This window comes from Pogoniulus pusillus, chromosome 11 (genome assembly GCF_015220805.1).
Source record: "Pogoniulus pusillus isolate bPogPus1 chromosome 11, bPogPus1.pri, whole genome shotgun sequence".
Taxonomy (NCBI): Eukaryota; Metazoa; Chordata; class Aves; order Piciformes; family Lybiidae; genus Pogoniulus; species Pogoniulus pusillus.
The window spans coordinates 18,114,680-18,138,179 of record NC_087274.1 but is presented as its reverse complement, the minus strand read 5'-3'; the positions used below and the strand labels follow the sequence as shown (position 1 = coordinate 18,138,179).

Sequence of the window (23,500 nt, the reverse complement as noted above, 5' to 3'; positions counted from 1 at the left end):
ACCACTGACCCCAGCCCAAGTGTCCGCACCCCCTTCAGTGCATCCCTCGCACCCTGCACCCCGAGCCCTCGACATTCTCCACTCAGCCACTTCCGTCTCCCACCCTCCAAATCAGCTCCTGCCCCCCTCTCACCAGTATAACCCCCGCACTCCCCAGTACAGCCCCTGGACCCACTATGTCCCTGTAGCCCACTGCTCCCCACTCACTATTTCTCTGCACCCTCCGCTGCCCCAGCCGACCCTGCACAGCGGGGTGGCATGGCAGGGGCACGGCTCCACGGAGCCCACGGGGATCACTACCCCGGAACGGCTCTGCTGAACCTTCACACAAGGCAGCTCCCCCGGAGACAATGAGGTTTGGAAGGGGCCGGACCAGTGGCACTGGGACAGCTGAGCCTTGTGAGGAGCCTGATTGGGGAGAAACGGGCCCACAGGGACAGCGGGACCGTGGCAGGGCGGGGCCGGACCCGGACCACCGGGAGCCCAGCGGAGCCCGTGCTCTAGGCCACCCCCCGTCGGTGCTCCTCTGCCCCCTAGTGGCGCCCTGCGGCACAGCGCGCACGCGTCTCACTGGTGGCAGCTGCTGTCACAAACTGCTCCCCGCTATTAGCCGGCTGCAACGGGGCCGGGGCAGGGCGCCGAACAGCGGTACACAGACAGGGCCCGTTACCCTGGCCTGCCTCGTACGAAGGCGGCGGTGACCGCTCGGCCACGGCCCAGAAGGACGAGGTCACCTTGTCATGGTTCAGGAATCTCCCTGTGGGGCGGGCTCAGGGCTCAGCACGGGAGCCGAGGTCAGCACCGGGGCTAGCGCCTGGCCGCCAGGCCGCGCTGCCCGCCGGGACCAGCAGAGGGCAGCCGCGCCGCGCACCTTCCCGTCCATTCCCATCATGCCCCGCGGCACGCGGTGCCCAGCGGGAGCCGTAGTCACGGCGCGGGCGAGCGGCGACGGCGGCTGCGGCTCCGCCCCGAACCCGGAAGTGAGCGTGGAGGCGGAGGAGGTCCTAAGATGGCGTCGCCTCCTCAGGGGGGCCCGATGGCGATCGCCATGCGGCTGCGGAACCAGCTCCAGGCCGTCTACAAGATGGACCCGCTCCGGAACGAGGCGAGCGGCGGCAGGCGGCGGCGGGTGGCGGCACCGGGGCAGCGCATGCGTGGGCGGAAGGGGCCGCCGCGCGCCGCCGGGGGGGCGAGGGGACGCGCAAGCGCCGTGCGGCTGCTGAGCGCATGCGCCGGGACCGGCCCACGCCGCGGGGGGCGGAGCCAGTGGCGCGGGGCGGGGCGACTGGTCAGGGGCGTGGCTACATTGTAAGGGTGTGGCGCAGGTGGCTCAGGACCTGTCGTGGTCGAGTGCCTGCGTGCGGCTGAGTTGGGGTCTTTGAGTCGAGCAGCGTAGTTCTGTGGGGCTGCGCTGGCCTTTGAGGCTGAGTAGGCCTGGGTGGGACTCAGTGAGTCTGGGCTCCGTGGGGTGCTGCTGGGCTTTGGGGGCTCAGGTCTGTGGGGCTGAGTTGGCATGTGTAGGGCTGGGCTGGCTTTGTGGGGCTGTGCTTGGCAGCTGTGTGTGGGGCTGGACAGGGCTCTGTGAGGCTGGGCTCTCTCTGGAGCTATGGGGTCCAGGCAGCCCCATCCCTGCAGTTGCTGGGCCTCATAGCTGGGAGGGGCCACCACCAATCCTGTCCCTTCATTCTGTCACAGTGGCAGGTCCACTAAGGGCCCTATGGGGTGAGGCCATGGGTGAGCTGGGGGCCAGGATGTGGCTAGGCACAGGGCAAAGCCAGATCCCCTTGTATCACTCTGGGGAACCTTCCATCAGTGTTGAGTGGGAGCTACCCCTAGACCCATGTTTCCCGTGCTGTGCTATCCCTGGGGGTTCCTGCTGATGGTGGGATGGGCAGGAGTTGCTGCAGGGGATGAGAGCCTGGGATGTTGGGGCTGGGTAGTGCAGCGTGCCCAGCAGGATGCCAGCCCAGCAGACAGGGACTGGGTGACCGTGAGGCATCTTGGCAGGAGGAAGTGAAAGTGAAGATGAAGGAGCTAAATGAGCATATTGTGTGCTGCCTATGCGCTGGCTACTTCATCGATGCCACCACCATCACCGAGTGCCTGCACACATGTGAGTCCCAGCATGATGATGGTGACAGCTCTGGGGCCCTGGGGGTCCCACCGAACTGGGGATGGCAAAGCCCCCTGTCCCAGGAACCATGCCTGCTGCCCTAAGGGCCTGGGGTAATGTTTCCCCCAAGACAGCATGAGGTGTTGGGGGTGTGGGGCTGTGTCACTGCCCCGGCCCCCCCGACGCCCCCTCCCTCTGGCTGCAGTCTGCAAGAGCTGCATCGTCAAGTACCTGCAGACCAGCAAGTACTGCCCCATGTGCAACACCAAGATCCACGAGACACAGCCCCTGCTCAACCTCAAGTTGGACCGAGTCATGCAGGACATTGTCTACAAGCTGGTGCCTGGCCTGCAGGAGAGTGAGTGTCCTTAGCATGGGGTGGGGGAGCAGGACCTGACGGCACCAGAGGCCTGTGGGGAGGAGCTGGGAGAGTCAGAAGGAAGTTGCCCCTCGCTGCAAGAACCACGCTGAGTTGCTGGAGTGTGCCCAGAGAAGGGCAGCCAAACTGGCAAAGGCTCTAGAGTGAGTCTTGTAAGGAGCAGATGAGAGACCTGGGGTCGTTCAGCCTGGAGAAAAGGAAGCTAAGAGGGGACCTTCCGGCTCCCTGGGAAGAGATTGGACTCAGGTGGAGATTGGTCTTTAATGCCTAGGAACAAGTGACAGGAAAAGAGGAAATGGCCTCAAGCTGCACCAGGGGAGGTTTAGGTTGGACATGAGGAACAATTTCTTCTCCCAGAAGGGTTGTCAAGGCCTTTAACAGGTTGCCCAGGGCGGTGGTGGTGCTCTCATTCCTGGAGGGAATTCAGAGCTGTGTAGGTGTGGTGCTGAGGGACACGGTTCAGTGGTGACCTGGCAGTGCTGAGTTAAGGGTTGGAGTTGATGATCTTAGAAGTTTCTTCCAATCAAAACAATTCCATGATTCTAAGATCTGTAAATTTCTGGGGGCCGCTTCCTTACTGGATGGAGGAGACTCTGTCCCTGGGTTGGGGTTGTCAAAACATGTCTGGCTATGTCTGTGGCAGCTTCTGGAGTCTGACTGGGTTGGTGGGGGCAGGACCTGTGTGACATTGCAGTGCTGGAGTGGGAGGGGGCACAACAAACACCCAGTGTGGGCCATGGACCCCCACAGTGGGGAGAGGAAAACAGAGAAAGGTATGAATGGTGACAAACACAAGGATAGGGACAGGGCCTCTGGGCTAACAGCAGAGGTTTGGTGCAGACCCCCAGAGGAGGCCAGTTTTTTGGGGGAGGGTGGGATCTAGTTGTCTCGAGGTTGGTGGCACCTGCCAAGCTGAGGGCTGGAGCAGTAGGGATGGGCTGAGGTGAGCTGTGATGGGCTGGAGGGGACGTGAGACAAGGTAGGGTCCCTGAGCAGCTTCCGCTTCTCACCCACAGGTGAAGAGAAGAGGATCCGGGAGTTCTACCAGTCCCGCGGCCTCGACCGGGTGACGCAGCCCAGCAGTGAGGGTGGGCATGCCTGGGGCAACAGGCGGGGGGCACGTGAGGGACTTGAGGGTAACCAGCTGGAGGGAGAGCAGAGTCAGAGCCAGGGCTGAAGGTCTCAAGGAGCCAGCTGGAGCGATGGTGGTGGGGCAGAGGTGAGCTGACTACTGTCTTCCCCTCTTCCCAGACACAGTTGGGGGTGACCCCATGGGGCTCCCCTACAGCACCTTTGACCACTCCCGTGCCCACTATTTCCGCTATGACGAGCATGTCTCGCTCTGCCTGGAGAAGCAGAGGTGAGTGCCAGGGTGATAGCAGCCAATAACGCTTGGCATGGTGGGGGTCCAGGGCAGCACCAGTTTACCCGTGCTCAGGGCATTGCAGCATCCTGTACTCCTGCTGCCGTGGTCCTGGGAGAAGGAGGACCCAGCTGAGCTGCGGAGTCTCTCACTGCTCCACCTGGAGCTGCCGCAGCCGTGCCCAGCAGCTGCCGGTGCTGGTCGGTGCCATGTCAGGGGCTGCACAGCTGCCTGCCGGCTCTGACAGCCAAGTCGATAGGCGGCAGCGCCGGGGCTGTGAGGCGATCGATGGCTGCCTGCGTGCCGGCCCGTGTGACCCAGCTGTCACCAGCTCTGTGTGTGCGTGACGGGCGGGCGGGGAGCACCTCTGCATCGGGCTGTGCCCAGCAAGGTGTTCAGCGGGCAGTCCCCCACCCCAGAGCTGTCCGGCTGCCCCTTCTTTTCCCTCTGCAGTTCCAGCAAGGACAAGAGCAAGGCTGTGCTGCAGGTGAGTAGGGGTCCGTGGGCCCCCAGCCCCCCGGCTCTGCCCGCAGTCTGCATTGCCAGGGTGGGATTTCCAACCGTATGGGCAGGGGACTGCTGGGGCCTTGCACTGGTCCTGTGGGGCTGGGGCACCCATGACCTCTGGCCCCTGCTTTGCCCCTTGCAGCAGAAGTACGTGAGATGCTCCGTGCGGGCACAGATCCGGCACCTGAGGAGGGTCCTGTGCCACCGGCTGGGGCTGCCCCTACAGCACGTGAGTCTAGGGGCTAGGGGTGAGGGCTAGGGGTGTGCTTGAGTGGGCACTCTGTGCCCCACAACTCAACATCCCCGTCCACAGGTGCAAATCCTGTTCAACCACGAGGCCCTCCCCGATCACATGACAATGAAGCAGCTCTGGCTATCACGCTGGTTTGGCAAGGTGGGCATCACCCAGTGGGATGGGCATCTGCTGCAGCCCCTCGGTGTGGGGGGGGTGGCTCAACAAGGTCTCTCCAAGGGGGATTCTTACTGGGATGCAACTACAGGAGTGGGGAACTGGTAATTTGAGGCTGACTCATGTCATCTGATGCAGTGATTGGGACACCCACCATTGGCCTGGTGTTCTCACATGGGGCGGGGACAGGGCCCAGGAGGGGTTGGACAAGTTCATGGCACAGCCTTGGGGACTCCCTTGCTGGGAAAGGTTTCTTCTGCCCACCCATGAGCTCTTGGGGTGGGAAGTATGAGGGGGCTTGTCATGGGGTGAGGGTGTCGGGTACAGGGTAACTGGCTTCCCTCCATCTGCCCTGCAGCCTGCACCACTCCTACTGCACTACAGCATCAAGGACAAGAGGAGGTAGGGGCTGGGGTTTGGTGCTGCCCCCAGCCCTCAGCCCTGGAGCACAGGTCTTCTTCCGTGCCCCACCCCATCCCCCTCCTCCTAACTTAATCTCCTCCTCCCTGCTCGAGTTTATTTTTTGAATAAAAGTGTGGAAAATCCCTGCAGTAGGTTCCTGATGAGGTTGTTACTGGTGACTTTGAGGGGGTGGCTGAAGGCTGTGCTGAGCACCTCCTTCAACCACCTCCAGGAGCAGGGCTGTAATCTGAGGGATGCAGCTGTAGTGTTTTGGGGAATGAGGGGCTGCACGGGGCGTGCAGTGCTGGAGGAATTCTGGGGGGGCGGTGTGCAGTGAAGGGTGGGGGACAGGGCTTTGGGTGCCTTAGGGACATGCAGAGGAGGGCAGCACTAGGAAGCGAAGGGCTGGGCTAGGAAAGGTTAGAGAGGGTGTGGCACTGGGGAAGGTCTGGGGGATATGCAGTGTTTTGGGTGAGCAGGGAGAAACTGGGCTGTGAAGTGCACTATGGGGGGGGCAGGGCTATGAGGGGTGTGTGGTGCTGGCGGGGGCCCTAGAGAGTGGGTGAAGCATCCGGGGGGATGAGAGAGGAATGTCGCTGGATTGTAGGGTGCAGCAGATTGTGGGGCTGTGGTGTGGAGGGCTGAGATGTGGAACCTGGAGGGGGGACGACTGGCAGTGCTGAAGGGTGTCCTGGTGCGTAGCACCGGGGTGGGGGGAGCTGGGCTGTGGGGTGCAGAGTAGGGGGGTTCCTCCGCAGTGGAGGGGCGGCTTGCAGCCCCTCTCCCTAATGCGGTTGTGCGAGTGTTTGGCAGATTAATCACCGTCACGGCTGCCTGGCGCATGGCCCGGCCCCTCCTCGCCCTCCCCACCCCCCGGTGCCAGAATCCCAATGAGGAGCAATTTAGGGGGGGGTCTCCTGCCTGGCGCTTGCCGCTGCTTGTCCCCCCCAGCGCATAATGAGCCATAATAAAGTCATAGTCCCTTTGATTGCCTGAGCTGGGGCGGGGCAGAGTGACGGAGGGTGTCCCCCCCCTTGCTCCCTAGCGCCTCCCTAATTAGCCACTTATTGTAGGGACCATCTCGCGGCCATCTGGGGCGCTGCTGGAGCACAGCGGGGCCGTGGCTACGACGGCCGTGGGCCCAGCTGCTGGTGCGGGGTGGCTCAGGTTCCCCGGTGTGGGGCGGGGTCCCGTTGCTCTCGTCCCGGTGCTGCTAGCGTGATCCAGTGGCTGCAGTCCTCGGTCGCTGGTGAGGCACAGGTGCCACTGGCTTTGGCCATCCCGACAAAATGGCTACGGAGAGGCTATGGCATGAGGCATGGGCATAGATAGGGTGCTAGGTGGCCTAGAGCCAGGCAAGATGTCCGTGTGCCCACCCCGCTCCCCGGCACAGCATTCACGGTTCCCACTACTCAGTTGCCAGGGCTCGCTGCAGCCAGTTCTGCAGCCCCTCTGTTCCCGTGTACCTTCCCGGGGCGGGCAGCAGCGGGGGATCCACCAGCCTGGGTAGACGTGGCATGGGCGCTCCCGCCGCGTCACCTACCCACCCACCCTGGGGTCCCCGGTCCTAGGGGACGCGGGCCGTGTCCCGCCCCTCACCCCCAGCCCCGCACCGTGGTTGACCCCGCACCCGGGACCCCTCGAGCCACCGCTGCCGGAGGATCCGGTTACCGGCCCCTTCCCGGGCCAGCTGTCGGCCATCCCTCACTTAGGCGTGGGGCGGCAGCGCCCCCGCCCCGTGCCGAAAGCCGCCGTTAAGGACGTGGTGAAACGCGGGCAGAGGGGTCAGCGGGACAGTCGGGGGTGGGGGTGCCGTATCCAGCCCCACAAACACCCCGCGGTGCCAGCAGTCTCCCTGTGCAAAGACCATCACTGGCTATTGGAACCCCAGGACCCACCGGAGTCCCCAGCCCCAATCTGTGGCCCCAACCGTGGGAGCGGGAAGGGCAGCACGGCCGTGGGAGAGGGCGGGTGGGTGGACGGACAAACGGATAGACGGACGGCGGAACGGGGCGGGGGGGCGGTGAGGGACCGTCCGCCTGTCTTTCAGCAGCAGCTCTGGCAGCCGCTTACAGAGCGCAGAGCAGGAAGTGGGGGCAGAGCCCGCAGCCCCCCGAGCCCCCCAGACCCGCAACCCCCACTTATCAGCAGAGGAGCCTAATTCAAACCAACTGCCGGGCTGACGTTGGTAAATGAGCCCCCGCCGAGGTGGGAGTGGGGGCGGCCAAAGGGTTGGTGCCAGCAGCCCCCCCTTCTGCAGCCTGGCCCCATTGCCTGGTGGGGACTGGGGGGCACCTGACTGTGCCCTTCCCGAGGGGTGGGGGACGGGAATGGCTGGGGGAGCCCCAGAATGCAAGGGGAGATGGGGGTGGTTCAGGGGAAACTAGGGTGTTTGGGCATGTCCCAGCTGGCAGGGAGAGTTCAGGGGTGCAGGGAGACAGAGAACTGGGGGGTTCGGGATGGCAAGGAGAGCTCCAGAGTGCAGGGGAATGTGGGCAGTTGGGAATCAGGGGCATTTAGGGAGGCCCCAAGATTTGCAGGGAGAGCCTGGAGAGAGAGGTTCAAAGGGGTGAGAGCTGGGGGCAAGAGAGGCAGGAGAAGGCTGGAAGGTGGGTGCAGGATGAATCCAGAGACTGCAGGATGCTCTCAAGGGTGATAGGACACCCCAATCCCCACAGGACTGGAGGTGCTGGGGCAGAAAAAGATACCAGGGTGGTGTCTGGAACCCCTGGCCTGGCCCTGAGGTCGTTTGGGTCTGCAGTCATGCCCTGTTAGTGTGGGGCAAAGGCACTTTGTTATCCCTCCCCCCCCCAAACCCCGTCATGCTCTGAGAGAGTTTAATGTCCCCAGGCTCCAGTCCCACAGAGGGGAAATCTGAGCCCCCCAGCCACTCAGCCCTGCCTGAGAGGACATGGGCATGGCGTGGCCCCTAGCATGGGGGTTCTCAACCCTGGGGAGTTCCTTGGCCATATGGGAACCTGCCAAGCCCCATGTGGGGCCAGATGCTCAGTGCCACTCAGGCATGTGGCTTGCGGTGCTGGCATGGGCTGTGCTACAGGCGAGTAGCACCTCAGTGCTGAGCACCCCTGGTTGCACCATTCCCACCATGCTCCAGCAGCACTATCTCCCACACCAGCTCCTGACAGGGACAAATGGGTTGCCAATGCCTGCCACCACCTTCATGCTCCATTGCTGAGGTGAGTGGGGCAGTACCCGGGAACCCATGTGTGAGGTCAGGCCTGTGATACCCTCATGACAACCCCCCCACCACCACACAGCATCACCGAATCCTCCTGGTTGCAGTCCAGGCACTGCTGGCATGGCAGCACCATGCTGCTGGGCCAGCTGCTGGGCTGGCTGCCTACCCGTGGCACAGCAGGAAATGCCAGTGCCTCTCTGCAGGGCATGGGATGGATGGGCACCATGGAGACACATGTGCTCGGGCCTGGCTAGTGCCCATCTGCACCTCAACACCCACACCGCAGCCCACCCCAGAAGCACTCACTGGGCCCATTGAGGCACACAGTTGTCCCTACTGGGCACCCCAGTGGCTTCTGGCACACAGCATGGGCACACTGGCATATGGCTGTCATGGTGGGAATGAGCTGTCATGTCAGTGCGGGGAAATTACCCCGTAACGAGGCGTGCTGGAGATTAGGCTAATGAGAAAATCAAAACACAATTTAATTCCTGTCACCGCCTGATCGTCTTTAAACGACGCCGCGTGGCTCTGACGGGCCAGCATGCTGTGCCCGCCTGCCCTCCGGCACCCACCAGACCCTGCCATGCCCAGCACGGAGCAGCAGGACTGAGGCAGGCAGGATGGCAGCACCAGGCTTCCTGCCAGTTTCCCATGAATGTGGGCACTGGCACTGGGATGCCTGGGCAGTGTGTGAACAAGGGATCAGGGGAACTTCCCTGTAAATGGAGGGGCCATAGCAAGTTCTGCCCCAGAGGATGTGGTTGTGAGGACTTAAGAATGTAGCCTGTCCCTGTCCACTGCCCTCCTGGCATTTTCTAGAGCTGGACACCTCCCACAGCTATATCCAGACCAGTGGGTGCTGGAGCTGGTGTGGTGCCCAGGGAGATCTTCGATCAGCCCAGGATGAGGACGGGAGCAGTCCTGGCACCCAGAGATGTAATTTGGCCCTAGCATCCAGCCCTGATACTCAGCTTTGGCACCAATCTCTGCCATGGGCATAACTGGCACCCCTGGTGTTGGTGTCTGGGTGCACGCCCCTGGCAAACAGAGCGCCAGGACCAGACGCCTCCAGTCCCTCTGAAGCTGCAGGACCGTGGGAGCAGGGCAGGAAGGCACCCCCTCACCGGCACCCCCTCACCTTTCCTGGTTTATCTTGGACGGCAGAGTTTCCTATGGCCCTTTGTCTGCACCCGCCCATGCCCCCCGCCATTCCCCCCCCCCCCCCCCCGGCTTTCCTGCGTGCCGCTGGGCCTGGAGTGGGGGGGTGCATGCTGAGAGCCATGGCTACACCATAAGACCACCACCCCGACATGCCCCATCGGGCTCCAGTGGCTGGGACCACTGCAGAGGTAGCTTAATGCCCACCATGCCCATGGAACATGCACAATCAGTGCAGACATGCACAGGGTACTCGTAGGTGTGAGTGCCATGATGTGGGTGCCGTGATGTGGGTGCAGGAATGTGGATGCCACGCTTGCCAGCCCTGCTATTGTTGCTGCCACAGCCCCTTTGAAGTCGGGCGACTTCCTGCCCTGGTTTTATGGCCCAATCTGTCTGCGCCGAGCGCTTCCCCCGGCCATAAATCTCTCAGTGCTGAAGGAGTGCAGCACAGCCGGCTGCGTGCCCGTGCCCATGCCCATGGCCAGAGAGAGGAGCACCAGCCAAACCCACCCCTACCTGGGACATGCAGGGCAGGAGGACGATCCTGGCATGAGCACTGCAGTGCTGCGAGGTTGGCATAAGCACCCGGCCAGCCCCTTCCCCGTGGCCCAGCTGGATCCCCCCCAGCAGCACAACAGGCTGCGATTTAACGTGGCAAGATTGGTAGTGCCCGTGGACGAGGGGGGACTCAACTAGCCTAATGTGCCGTGAGGCGTTGACTGCCCTGGAGCAACAGAGTCTCTGTCCAGCTGCCCCCAGCACCCCGAAGCTTCCACTCGGCTCAGTGCCAGTGGCGCAGTCTCGGCGTGGCAGTCACCTTTGCTATTCCGAGCATTTCCTGGGGTTTATTGTCTTCCCCTCCTTGTCCCACCTTCCTCGCAGGAAACCTTTGGTCCCGATGGAGCTGCCGGCTCCGTGCCCAGCAGGACGGCACTCTCGGACTGCTCCCCACCATGTTATGGGCAGAGGCACGGCCGGATCCCTGCCATTCCCACTCCTTGCAGCAGTGCCTGCCCAGCAAGATGAGGTGCTGTGACCATGCCCTGGCACTCCCACCAGTGTCTGGACATCACTTGCCTCAGCCCCTGACAGAGGAGTCCTTGACACATCATGAAAACATGTGGCTGTGGCCATGCCAGCATCACTACCCTTTCTGGCATGTTAGCATGTGCTGGAGCCCTGAAGCACTTGGTTAGCCCCTGGCAGTCCCCCTGCACCCTTGCCAAGCAGCAGTGGGCAGGGAATGTCAAGCAGGTAGATGCTCACCTGAACATGTTGCTTCTCTGGGTAGAGGAGATTGTCAGGACCTCGGAGTCCCATGAGGCAGAAAGGACCCTGGGCTGTACCAAGATGGGGATATCACGAGGGAACAGCAAGCCCCAGGGCCAGAATCCCATTAACTGCCCCCTTCCCCAGCCAGCCTCTGTGGCCCTGGGCCCCCCCTGCTCTGCTTCCCCCCTTTTCCCATCTCCTACTCCCCCTCTCATGTGCTGGAGGTGTGAGACAGGGTCACATGGGAGGGTGTTAGAGGCGGGGGGGGGGGCCAGAAACAGTCCCAGCGGGACGGGCTCATCTTGCCACGGCTGCCACCCGCTCGCTCCCGCTCTCCCTAAATCAATTCGGTGCGTTATTGAAACGCCGCGTCTCCGTCTAGCGGCTAATTGCTTGTGATCCCCCATCACACCGGCGCGGCGTCTCCCTCCCGCACTGCCGTTATGCAGCCCCCACACTGGTAGCGCTACCGATGGCTCCTCAGCACCCTGCACTTGCCACGGTGCAGGGCCTGGTGTGGTAGGACGGGTCTCTGGCGTGGCAGAGGGGCTCTCTCAGTGGGGTGAAGCTGGGAATGGCTTTGTCCATCTCCATCCCATCCCTATCCTCATCTCTCTCTCTTCCACATCCTCCTCTTCATTCCATCCCTGTTCCCATCCCTGGCTCTGCTAGGTACATGCCTATGTTGCCTGCCCCAGCCATGACACTCTCAGCCCATCAGTGCCAAGGTCAGTGCCAAGGAAATAGTCCCCATCCATAATCCCTCTCTCCCATCCCTCTCCCACTTTCATGCCAGGCTGGCTACTAATCCCTGCCCCACTACCCTTGCCAGCATCGGCCAAACCTCCCAGCACTCCGCAGGGCCTCGGGCAGCAAATTCCAAAGGGCACCCGGGAAGATTAATCGTGGGGCCGCAGCCGGGCTGGCCGGTAACCGGATCACCCTGCCGGGAGCTGGAATGTAGCTCTGCCGTGCTGACCCTGCCGTGCCTGCCACGGCCCAGCAAATGGCCCCATCGTGCAATGGTCACCATGGACCACCATGGCCAATGGGGCTGCTGCCCACACAGTCCCTGGTCCAGCCTGGGCACACATCCCTTGTCCCCTAACCCAGAGAGGCACGAGTTCACAGTCCCCAAACCCATATACACAGACTGGCAAGGTCCTCAGTGTCCCTATGCTGGAACTGATACCATCACCAGTGTCCCTGTTCCAGGCTGGCTTCCATTCCCTCTGCTCTAGACCTTCAGCCAGCCCACGGGATGGGCCAGAGGACATCTTGCAGTGCCAGGATCTGTGTGAGGGCTGATATTGGTGGGCAGGAGGGCTCGATCTTGTGCTAGTGTGTAGCACCATGTATCAACCCTGTGCCATGTCATGCAGTGCTGTGCCGTACCATGCCATGCCGTGGTGGCTGTAGGGTGGTCAGCATGGCACAGCTGCCAAGTCTAGAGTAACGGTGGTGTCTGAGAGCAAGTAGCAGGGCTCAGGGAGAGATCAGTTCTCTGCAGTGGGGTCTTCGCTCTCTCCTGCTCCACGGGATGGGCAGGGAGGATGCAGAACAGACCAGGGCTAAGAATAGAGTGGGCTGGGATGGGAGGAGGAGGAAGGATGGGGCTTCCTCTGCGACGCCTCTTCTTCCTCCCACTTGGCTCTGCCATGTGGCACTGTGCAGTACAATACGACACAGCCCTTGCCATGCCCATGGATCCTTGCAGTGGTGGGGCACACTGGTGCTGCCATACCAGCATGGGCAAAGTGCCCAGTGCACACACTGATGATGGTGCACAGGCACGTATATGAACACACGAACACACATGTGCATGCAATCTCCCATCCTACCTGCACACATGTTCACCTCCACTCAAGTGTGGGCACCAATGCCACCAGCTCTAGCCTCAACCCCCTGCCCACCCACACCCCCCAACCAGCACGCCAAACCCCTCATGCTGTGGGGACACATGTGACAAGGACACTCCAGTGCCACCTGCTCCCCACACTGTCCCACATCCCCTGCCATCCCCGTGTGTGACAGCCCGTGCCGGGGCGTGCAGCGATGCAGACCCAGCCGCCTCATGCCCACTGCCCGCCGCCAGCCAGCCCCCCTGCCTCGCCCGCGGCATCGCCGCCGCGTTTCGTTGCACTTTTCTTTTTAATTAACCCCGGGGCGTTGCGGCCCGGCTGCTGCACCGGGGTTAATGGTGCCGGTGACCCGCCGCGGCCCATCAATCCCACAGCCCCACGCGATGGACAGGGGGTCCTGCGGGATGAGGAGAATGTGGCTGTGTCCCAGGGCAGCAGCAGTGGGCTCTCACAGACTCCGGTGGGACCCTTGCGGTGCCGCCACCCTGCCGCAGCCCAGAAAGGTGCAGTCCCCAGCTCTCCCTGAAGCGTTGCTGCTCAGCCTCACGGCACTGCAGGGGTCTGTGTGGCACCGGGGAAAATGTGGGGTACCGGCAAAGCTGGTCTGGTTTGCAGGGCACTGGTAAAGCTGTGGGGAACTGGGGAGCTCGTGGGGCACTGGGAGGACCATGCCATGCTGTGGAGCACCAGGAGAACTGTGGAGCATCAAGGAGGGCTGGACTGTGAAGCACAGGGAAAGCTGTGGGGCACTGGGGCTGGACTGTGGGGCACTGGGAGGGGGGTGCACTCTGGGTAGCCCAGGGTGTGGGGTAGCCCGCAGAGCTGGAACCAGGAGTGACTCCCTACTTCAGCCACCCCCACTGTGCCCTGCGCTTCACCTACCATCACCAGAGACCCTAGCCATGGGATGGCACAAGCACAGTCAGCCCAAACAGGCCATGCCACCTCAGCACAGTGGAGAAGGTCCGACGGACATCAGCAGTTCCCTCTGATCTAAGCCAGGTCTAGGGGCACAGGGTGGGCTAGCACTTGAGTTGCCCAAGCTGGGGGTCCTAGATCCTGTCCAGCTCCACACGATGACACATACCAAAGGAAGTGGGCATTTCAGTGTGACCCTGCCATCCCTAGTGAGGTGCTGCCATGGGTGCCCTGCGTCCCATCACACTCATCCACTCATCATAAAATCATTGCCTAGCCCCACCATGCCGTGGATGCCCGTGCCCAGGGAGCACCCTTTCAGCGCCACAACCCGCAGCCCTGAGACATTAAGGGACCCGTGTCCCAGCCTCTCGGTGGCCCCTCAGCAGCACGGGGGCCAGGGTCCCGTAGCCCCCCCGCAGTGCCCCAGCCTTGCTCCCCGCTCGGTGCCCTGTCAGCATGCGGAGCTTTAATCCGGGGCTCGGTCGTTCATCTTGGGCGCGGGGCCCGGCTGTCAGCGGCTCAGACGAGCCATTTCCCGGCGCGGGGCCGAGCCAAGCCCCCCGTGCTCACACCATAATTGAATCCTCATGGCCAGCATCGCTGCTCTGGCCCTGCTGTCACACCCTTCCACCGTGCACCCACCCACCCGGGTGTCTCCTGGGCTCCTGGCACTGCCTTGGGGCAATCAGGGAGACAAGATATCCCTCAGACCACAACCAAAGCCCCTCACCCTGCTCTGGCTGCACCCAGTGGGAATGCGTGGGGGTCTCTGTCAGCACCTGCTCCCCATGTCATGCCTGCCCAGAGATGCCAGGATGGCACAGGAGAGCAGGCTCTTGGCATCTCATCATTCCACGCAGCCCTTGTCCTGGCAGCCTCTGACATCTGCTCTGTCCTGTTCTAACTATTTGTGGCTCTGGGAAAGGAAGTGGCCACAGCAATTCGGTTCTGGCTGCCCGCTTCCTGCCCGCCCCAGCACAAACAGCCCCCCCTGCCTTCACAGGCTGCAGGCTCATAGCCCCACACAATGGCCCTACCCCATGGTACTGCAGGGTTCCCACGACCCACTGCCCAGCGTGCTCCCTTGTCACCCCACAGCTCATTTTCCCCCGGTCCTGGATCAACCATGGGAGGAACCCCAACCCCTGTGGGCATCCCAGAGGGTGCCCACCTCCTGCCCTATGTCTCTGTAGGTTCCTGCCCTGGGAGTAGTCAGGAGTCCTGAGGAATGGGACAGGACTGTCCCCACCCCACCAGTGGTGCTATGCTGAGGTCAGGGGGCATGGACAGGTGACAGCCCGGCGGGGGGGCAGCAGCGTTTGCTCTGGCCAGAGGCTTTGAAATGCAACCCCCCCAGGCCCATTTGGCTGGAGTTTGGCCCAGGCCCATATGGAGGCCCCAGAGCAGGGAGGGGGCCCTGAAGGAGGCGGAGGGAAACAGCAGCTGTGGCTGGTGGGAGCCCATGACTACAGCACACCAGTTCCACCCTCTGTGGCCCTGGGTGGGGCTCTCCATGGTGCCCGTCTTGATCTCTGACTGGGATTCCCTCTGCCAGGGCCATGTCCAGCCCCCTGTCCCTAGCACTGACCCATGTGTCTCCACGTGTGTGCATGTGCCTGCACATGCATGTGGCTGCTCTGTACAGGAGCACAGAGCTTCATGCACAGATGCTGCATGTCTGCACATGCCTGCACACACCTGTACATGCCTGCACATGGCTGTGCTCACACAAACACACAGCTGCAGGCTGTCTGCTGGGCATGGTAGCCATGCACACATGCATGCCCCAGCACATCTGTGAGCACCAGATTGCACCTGCCCTGGCACACAAGTGTGGAAGCAGACGAGGAGTACTTGAGCCCCCCCTACCACCCTGGCATCACTTAGGGACACAAGCCCCCAGCACTCCGTGCCGTGCACCCATCCCCATCACTGCCACCACCATGTGGAGTGGGATTCAGCCATGCACGATGAGACCAGAGCGTGTTAATGAATAGATCATTTGCCGACAGCCCCCAGGGGGAGTCCCTGGCGTCCCCCAGGTCCTGGCACATTAATCCCCATTTACCGGGGCGAGGTGTAATCCCATTAGCCGTGGCTTCGCCCGCGGCCCCAGGCCCCACAGCAGGGTCAGGATTTATTGCCAATAATTGGCTGGGTCTCCTCCCCCGGCACGGGTGCAGCGATGCTGGCAGCTCCCCCGGCGATGCCCCGCTCACCCCCGCTACCCGTGGTTTAATTTTGCACCGAGCTGCTCCCCTTATTAAAGGAAAATTCATTTGCCAGCAATTTCCATGTGTGAAGCGCTCAGCAGCGCAGGCTCTGGCGCAGGGCTGGGAGCAACTAATCGAGTTACCGGCAGCGCTCTGGCACCAAGCCGCGATATTGAGATGCAGCCAATAAATAATAGATTGGGGCAGGGCGCAGGGCTGGGTGTAAGCATGTTGCCAGGCTCAGCCCCCACCTCCACCCCTAATCGTGTTATCCTGGCACCCCAGTGCAGTGTGGGGCTGGGGCATGGTGGGCTGGGCAACTCTAGGTGACCCCAACACAGGTGCCCATGAGCTGGGGCATCTGGAGCAATGGGCATCTCCCCAGATGTGGTGCTCTGAGGCAGGGGACAGGGTAGTCTCAGACAGCACAGGCAGTCTCCAGGTGCAGGCACTCTTATGTGTGTGCAGGCACATATACACACCCTCACACACATGCTCAGGGATATGGAGCCTGACACATCTTCCAGGAAAAAGGTCACAGTTCTCGTCCCTGGCACATTCAGACACTGCCACAGGGATGGAGAGTGGTTAGGACTTGAGTATCCAGGCCATGTCCACAGTCCCAGACCCCCAAGGAAGCCTGACCACAAGTAGGGTGAAGATGTGGGAGCCAAGGGACAGAGGTGCAAGGTGCTGAAGCTGAGCACTCACGATGCTACACCAGCTCCATCCAAGCAGCTGTGCCCATGGCCATCCCCCACACTGCAGGAAACGCCAATGTTCCTGCGAAGATTCAGAGTCTCTTTTTGTTCTCCACCATGTGCTGTCTGAGGTGAAAAGCCTTTCCCATCCTGTGTTCCCGGCAGCTGGAGCTGGTGCTTCCTCACTCAGAAGCAAGTCAGCAGACGAAGCCAGCTCTGTGCCAGAGCTGGGGGCTAGGAGGTGTCAAACCTGTCACAGAGGTGGGGAGCACTGCTTTGCTGGGTAGCATGCTGGCAGTGCAGCCCTGTGGTTGTGCCCATTGCCATTCCCGCACCCTGTCCACAGCAGCTGCTGGCAGCCAGGCAGAATCTGAACCACTCAGTCCACCCTGGCAGTGCCCTGGGTTGCTTCACTGGGCATCTCACAGGGCATGAGTCAGGGCAGCCAAGGAGGAAAGTAGGTGCCAGTCCTACTACCTGGATATCAAGCTGTTGTGGCGTGACAGGGCAGGGGCAATGGGGCCGGAGTGACATCCTACCCATCAAGGTGAGCACATCCAAGCCTCAGCCCTGCCCAGTGCTCGTGGCCTGGCCTTAGTGCTCCAGGTGCTGCTAGTTCTGGAGTCTGCTCCCAAGCAACTGGGAGTCCAGGGAAGGGGTTCGTTCTGCAGAGCAGGGCAACTGTGACCCCAAATGACCTGAGCACAAGGTGTAACCCTGAGCAGCAACCTCCCAGTGCATTGTCACTAGGCATTGTCTGAGACAGAGCCCATGACACAGGGGCCAACTGGAGCTTGACAACCCTGTGGGGCTGGGACTAGGACAAGAAAGGCCCTTCCTGCCTCCTGCCTACCATGGGCCCAGAGTCCCATATTCAGCCCAGTGCCATTGTGCCATGCAGTGCTCCCAGAGGGGACTGTGGCTACCAGAGCCCACTGGTAGCCAGGTCCTGGGTCTGGCATTTTCCCCACATGGCATTGCCAGAGAGGACAAAAGCCACATGCTAACACCCAACAAGGGGCCGCATTTGCCCTATCTTGGCTGGCATTTCCTGGGAGCAGCCTCCAAACCTCCATCCCAAATCCATCTGATCCCCACCAGAGCCCCCTCATCACCCTCACTCCTCCCCCTCTGGGCGTTTAATTGCTCCGGCTGCTGGGAAATTTCAAGGTTGAATTTGGTCTTCACTCCAATTTCCAGCTGGGGGATCGCGTTCTGCTTCGGTCAGCAGGATTGGAAGCCCCCAAACCCCTCCCAGCAACAGCATCGCTGGGTCCCCCTGCACCTGCTCCCCCAATTCCTGTGGCTATCACTATGCCCTTGTCACTGAGTCCCCTCACTGAGCCTAAAGCATCAGATGGGGGCCCCACTCCCACTGGAGGATGTAGACCTGGTGTCAACAAGCAGGGCTCACCTGCATGTGCAGGCATCCCCGGGAATTTTACTAGCCATCGGGATCCCGGAGCTATTTGTACCGGGGAGGGCAGTGAGGAGGTTGAGGGGGGGGGGGGGATATTTATGACCGGGGCCGTGCTCTGAAACTCAAAACCCACCCAAAAGCGGCCTAATCACTCCCAGACGCTGCGGCCCCCACGCTTTTATGGGGCGTTTTAGAGCAGGGGAGCTAATAAATTTTTCTGGCTAGGGTAAAAGGATGAAGATGAGGTTGGGGGGGCAGCGGGCACCCGTGGAGGGGGGTTAAAATCCGTCTGCATCCCGGTAGCGGCGACGAAGAAGCGGGGCCCCCCTCCTTCATCCACCCCATCTGTGGCTCCTCCTTCTCCCCATGCCCAGTTTGCCGGCCCCCGGTCTTTAAGGCTGCGGCACCGGCACCGTCGGGCTTGGGGGGGGGGGGTGGGGGGAAGTGAACAGCTCCCGGTGCCGGGAGACCGAGCGGTCTCTTTCGCCGCCACCGGGCCCCCGCCGAGGGGGCGGGAGCGCCCGCGGGGTTTAAGTGCGGGTGGATGCGCGGGCGGGACGGCGGCGGTGAGACGTTGGCGGGCGGGCGGCGGGGGGGGCAACCCCGGCGGGGATGAGGTGGGCGCGGTGCTGAGGCGGCCCCCGGTGCGGCCATGACCTCGGCGCGGGAGACGGCCGGGTCGTCCCCGTTGCAACCCTCGGGCGGTGGTCGCCGGAGGAACGTCCTGGACCAGCTCCCGCCGCCCGCCAACTCCAACAAGCCTCTCACCCCCTTCGGCATCGAGGACATCCTGGGGCGGCCCCGCGGCGGGAGCCCCCCCGGGCCCGGCCCCGCCGCTCTCCCGGCCCGGTTCCCCGAGAAGGCGGCGGGGCCCCGGGGCGGCGGCTGCGCTCCAGCCTCACCGCTCTGCGCGCTGGAGGAGCTCGCCAGCAAAACCTTCCGGGGACTGGAGCTGGGCGTGCTGCAGGCAGCAGAAGGTACTGGGGGGCTCCGCTGGAGCCGGCGGGAAGGGTGGAGGGAACCGGGCAGGTGTCGCGAACGATGGGCGAGGGGAGTCCGGGAATGGGATCTCTCTTTGCCTCAGGCCGGGGCAACCTCGGGAAGTTTCGTCCGTGTCCCGACAGCGCGGGCCGGGAAGGGACCGAGGCTCGCCTAGGACCGCGGCTCGGTGTTCGGTGCCGACCACCGGGAGTCCGAAAGAGCCCCGGCCGACCTCGATCCTCGGCGGCGGGGAAGCCGCGACCGAGACAGCGCAGCTTCGGGAGGACTGAGCGAGCCAGACCGGCAGCTTTATTGGGAGCCGCGGGGACCGCCCCGGCCTCGGCAGACGCGGTACCGGGAGGTGGATCGGTCCCGCAGTGGCAGCCGGCCCCGCCGAGGCATGACCGTGACCATGACCGAGCGCAGCGGAGGATTGGGCCCGTCGGCAACGAAAGCCCGTTACCGAACCTCGGTAGGTTTCTGCGGCGGGGACAGTGGCTCTGGTTGAGCACCGGTTCTTCGGCAGAAATCCTTTAACAGCAGCGCTGGACGACTGCCGCCGTTACCAGTGGGGCCGGGCCGCTCTTGGATGTTGCTCGCGGGCGGCTCGGAACGGCGGCGGTTCCACTGGGGACAGTGAGTCTCAGCCCCCGCTGAGAAAACCTGCCATGACACGAGGAGGACTGAACGACGGACGGACTGCGGGACTTGGCCGTTTGCCCCAGACAAAAATCCACCCACGGGCGGACAGACGGACACGGACAGACAGAGAGCGGCGACGGCCGGTAACAGATGGGGCTCCATGATTAACGAAAAAGCCCTCACACGGAGGAAGACAAGTACAGACAGAGAATAGCTCTCGCCGATAACGAATAAAACCTTTAGCAGGACGGACACACGGACATGGACAGACAGAATGGCACTCCGTGATTGACAAAAAAAACCGTCACCGGCCGACGAACACGAACTGATCCGGGTTCCTGGAATTAACGAAAAAATATTCCCTTCCGCGGCCAGTCCGGGCACACTCCGGTAGTTACCGGCCGGACAGACAGACAAGGATTGACGGAGGGAGTCTCCCATGATTATCGAAAAATAATCATGCTTTACGTAGCTGGACAGACAGACACATTCGGGCGATTTGCGTTCCTAGAATTAACGAAAAAAAAAAACGTTTCCTGGACCGACGAAGGGGAAAGAGCCCCCGGGATTAAGGTAAAAAACAAAAACAAACACAAAACCAAACGAGTTATCAGGAGAGACAGACGGACACGGCGGGGGAAGTGAGGCTGTGGTAATTAAAGAAAGAACCCCGTTACCGGGATGAATAGACGGACACGGCGGACGGAGCGCTGCTGCCGCCGTAAATGAAAAATCCCCGTAATGGGGACGGACAGGACAGAACCAGGACAGAATGGAAATCAGAGCTGGGAGTAAACTACGTTGCTGGCCGAACAGACGGACAGACAAGGGACAGACTGGAGGTGGAGGTAAATGCCCGTTACCGGCCGGACAGACAGACACAACCAGGCCGAGCGGGGCTCTCGGAATTAACGAAAAAACAACCCATTACCGGCAGGGCGAGGCGGAGGCCTGCGTCTAACGGTGGAACAAACCAGGACCCACGGACAGACAAGGACAGATTGAGATTCCTGTAATTCTCGTAAAACTCCATTATTGAACGGACAGACGGACGCGACCGGGCCGAGCGCGGTTCTCGTGATGAACGGAAAAAAGACTCTGCCCAGGCGGACAGATAAACAGAAACGGAACGGTCGCGGCTGAAGCGAAACCCCGTTGCCGAGCGGACTCACGGACGTGGCCGGGACACTCTAAGATGTCGGTGTAGAACGATTGGGATCGCTGAACGGACAGATCCTCTGTAGCCCCGGAGAGTCAAGGGTCCCAGGATAGAAACCTCTGCCGCCGGCAAGTGGCCCTGGGACCCCGCAAGGGCGAAGGTTGCTGGAGTTGGTAACAAGAGATGTGAGGACCGACCTGCCGCCTACCCGCGCCTCGGAGAACCCCATGAGCCGCGTTACCGAGCACATCTGTCTCGGTTGCAGCAAAGCGGCTGTAAAGGGATGGGGCTGGGACCAGAACCCCGTGGCCGGTATGGGGCCATTACTAGCGCGGCAGTCAGAAGCCGTTTGCGTCTCATCGGCTGTTTCTTCGCCACCGGCAGGAGCGCGCCAGGATCAGGCTCCGGGACTGCGGCGCGGCCGTGCCCTGAGAGGCAGCGGGGACCGGAGCTCAGGGACCCTCACTAGCCCAGAGCTGCCAGTACGGGAAACTCTGAAAATCGTTGAGCCAAGGCACTGTCGGGGTTTAAGGGGACGACTGACCCCTCCGGCCGGATCTCCCGGCTCCGATCCAGCTCCCTGGACGGGTCCAAGGTGGACCAGATCAGCTGCCGAGCGGCGCGCGGCCAGGCAGGAGCGCCGGGACTGTGCCGGGAGGCTCGGGTGCCAAGTACCGAGGACCGGACTCGGTTTGCTTTTCAAGGCTCAGCTGGCACGGGCGCGGTTCGTCTCGGTTTAACTCTTCCCATACGGCTCAGCTCATCTCGGCCCAGCAAGCCAGGCTCGGTTCAGCACAGCCCGGCTGGGCTCGGTCGGATCGGGGTTCCATGTTTCCCGGTTGGGTGGGGTCGGTGTTGAGCAATAGGGTTCAGGACCGGACTGGCCGCAATCAAGGAGGCCGATGTCGGTTGGCGTTCTGGGTGGGTGCGGTACCAATGCCGGTGCTGGTGTGGGGGCGAGTATCGATACTGGTGCCAGTACCGGTGTCAGTGTGGCTGTGGATGTAGGTACCCATACCAGTGCAGTGCTGGTGTGTATGCGAGTGCACCTATGCCAGTGTTAATATGGTACTGGTGTAGGCGCGGGCACCGACACTGGTGCTGTGCCTTTGCCGGTAGCGATGCCGGGCAGTGCCAGTACCGGTGCTGGTGTGGATAATTATACTGGTGTAATGAAGCTGCCGGTACCGATGCTAGCGTGGATGCAGCTGCAGGTACCGATACCAGTACTGGTGTAGGTGTTGGTCTGATATCCGTACGGGCGCGGTTGATGATCCCAGTCTCGGTGCCGGTCCCGCACGCTGATATCCGCCGCTGTCCCCGCAGGTCGGGACCCTCCGGGTACACCGGGCCCGCGGCCGCCCTGCAAGAAGCGTCGCAAGTCTCGGACGGCATTCACGGCGCAGCAGCTGCGGGAGCTGGAGGCCCGATTCCTGCGACAGAAGTACCTGTCCCCGGCGGAGCGGGACGGGCTGGCTGCGCGGCTGGCGCTCAGCACCGCGCAAGTCATCACCTGGTTCCAGAATCGGCGGGCCAAGCTCAAGAGGGACCTGGAGGAGCTCCGCGCCGACGTGGCCTCGCTGAGAGCGCTGCCCCCCGCCGCCCTCCGGCAGCTGGCCGCGATGCCCGACGCCCCCCTGCGCCCACCGCCCACGGCTACCCCCCCTGCCACCGGCCCCGCTGAGCTCTCAGAGGAAGAGATCGACGTGGGCGACTGACAGGCGGAGAGGGGATGCCCGGGGTAGGGGGGTTCTGGGCCGGCACCAAGACTGACCGAGCTCCGAGCTCTGCCCCGGAGGATTTGGTGCAATTCCTTCACTTTTTTCTGGTGTCTTTTTTTTTTTTTTTAAACGTTATTTTCTACCGTGTCGGTCCCGTGGCCCCTGGAACAGGGGGCAAGGAGAGGGGGGTGGAGGGTAAAGTTCGAGGAGGCCCGGCCTGGGTGTAAATATTTGGAATAAAAGCGACACGTTATCACGGGGCGCGGAGTGGCTAGGGGGGGACACAGCCGACAGGCGGACAGCCTCCTCTCTGCCGGTGACCCGACCGGGGAGAAGGGGAGACAGTGGACGCCAGAGATTCCCCCACAGGCCCGCCTGAGCTGGCTGCGTTCTTCGTCGTGGTCCCCGGGCTGCGCCGTGCCCCCCGCTTCGGAGGGCAGGAGGGTTCTCTCGGGGAGGGGAAAGCGTCACCTCACCGCCCCTCGTGACGTCATGACCCGATGACGTCACTGCGTGATAAGCGGTGACATCACTTTCTGATGAGCTGGGGGGAGTCGGCAGGGGGGAGTCCCGCGGGTGTGTGAGGGTTGTGCGGGAAGATGTCCCTCCTTACCCCGGGCTGGTGAGCAGCTCCATCACGGACCCTCAGCCCGGTGCCGCAGGGCCCAGAGGCAGCGGGGACGGCCGGCGGAGGGAGTGAGGGTGTTGCAAGGGGAGGGGGGATATTTGTGGCAGCTGCCGGGGATCCCGCGGGTCCATCCTGTCCCTGCAGCTCTGCGAATCCCTTCCCCTATTCCCCCCTTCCCTCTGCCCCCTGCTGATGTGATTACACCGGTGCGAGGATCCGAAGGCAGAGTCGCTCCCTCTCAGACCCCCTCACGGGTTTTGTCTCTGATTTAATTGCATTGTCCTGCCCCTCCCCCAGCGCCGCAGCCGCCCGCCGCGGTTGGGGGTGGGGAGAAAAGATACTTCGTCTTAAAGTGCCTTTGAGCAGTCCCGGGTAGAGAAGTGGTAGTGTTGAATTGGACAGGTACGAGCGCCTCCTCTTCGGAATACCCTACCCCGGCCTTAT

At 62.4% G+C, this 23,500-nt stretch overlaps 2 protein-coding genes across 6 annotated transcripts; both read left to right on the top strand.

Moving 5' to 3' along the window:
* The first annotated feature begins 956 nt into the window (after nucleotides 1–956).
* On the top strand, nucleotides 957–5,322 carry PCGF1 (polycomb group ring finger 1). 5 transcript variants are annotated; one of them, XM_064151310.1, is made up of 9 exons: nucleotides 958–1,105; nucleotides 2,008–2,113; nucleotides 2,319–2,471; nucleotides 3,509–3,580; nucleotides 3,744–3,852; nucleotides 4,309–4,342; nucleotides 4,505–4,591; nucleotides 4,676–4,756; nucleotides 5,130–5,322. In XM_064151310.1, the coding sequence occupies exons 1-9, from the start codon at nucleotides 1,010–1,012 to the stop codon at nucleotides 5,175–5,177; spliced, it is 786 nt and encodes a 261-aa protein (XP_064007380.1). In that variant the 5' UTR covers nucleotides 958–1,009; the 3' UTR covers nucleotides 5,178–5,322. The 5 variants fall into 5 exon arrangements, with proteins under 5 accessions (XP_064007376.1, XP_064007380.1, XP_064007379.1 ...); XM_064151308.1 differs by lacking the exon at nucleotides 958–1,105 and adding an exon at nucleotides 1,351–1,438; XM_064151307.1 differs by lacking the exon at nucleotides 958–1,105 and adding an exon at nucleotides 1,365–1,448.
* A 13,226-nt stretch (nucleotides 5,323–18,548) lies between these two features.
* On the top strand, nucleotides 18,549–22,583 carry LBX2 (ladybird homeobox 2). Its single transcript, XM_064151809.1, has 2 exons — nucleotides 18,549–18,902; nucleotides 22,034–22,583. The coding sequence occupies exons 1-2, from the start codon at nucleotides 18,578–18,580 to the stop codon at nucleotides 22,423–22,425; spliced, it is 717 nt and encodes a 238-aa protein (XP_064007879.1). The 5' UTR covers nucleotides 18,549–18,577; the 3' UTR covers nucleotides 22,426–22,583.
* The last annotated feature ends 917 nt before the right edge of the window (nucleotides 22,584–23,500 follow it).

Excerpts from the sequence above, each read along its gene's own strand:
- LBX2 (XM_064151809.1), top strand. The coding sequence starts at position 18,578 with ATGACCTCGGCGCGGGAGACGGCCGGGTCGTCCCCGTTGCAACCCTCG. Across the intron at positions 18,903-22,033 it reads CGTGCTGCAGGCAGCAGAAG|GTCGGGACCCTCCGGGTACA; the intron begins GTACTGGGGGGC and ends CTGTCCCCGCAG.
- PCGF1 (XM_064151310.1), top strand. The coding sequence starts at position 1,010 with ATGGCGTCGCCTCCTCAGGGGGGCCCGATGGCGATCGCCATGCGGCTG. Across the intron at positions 2,114-2,318 it reads CACCGAGTGCCTGCACACAT|TCTGCAAGAGCTGCATCGTC; the intron begins GTGAGTCCCAGC and ends CTCTGGCTGCAG. Across the intron at positions 3,581-3,743 it reads GACGCAGCCCAGCAGTGAGG|ACACAGTTGGGGGTGACCCC; the intron begins GTGGGCATGCCT and ends CCCTCTTCCCAG.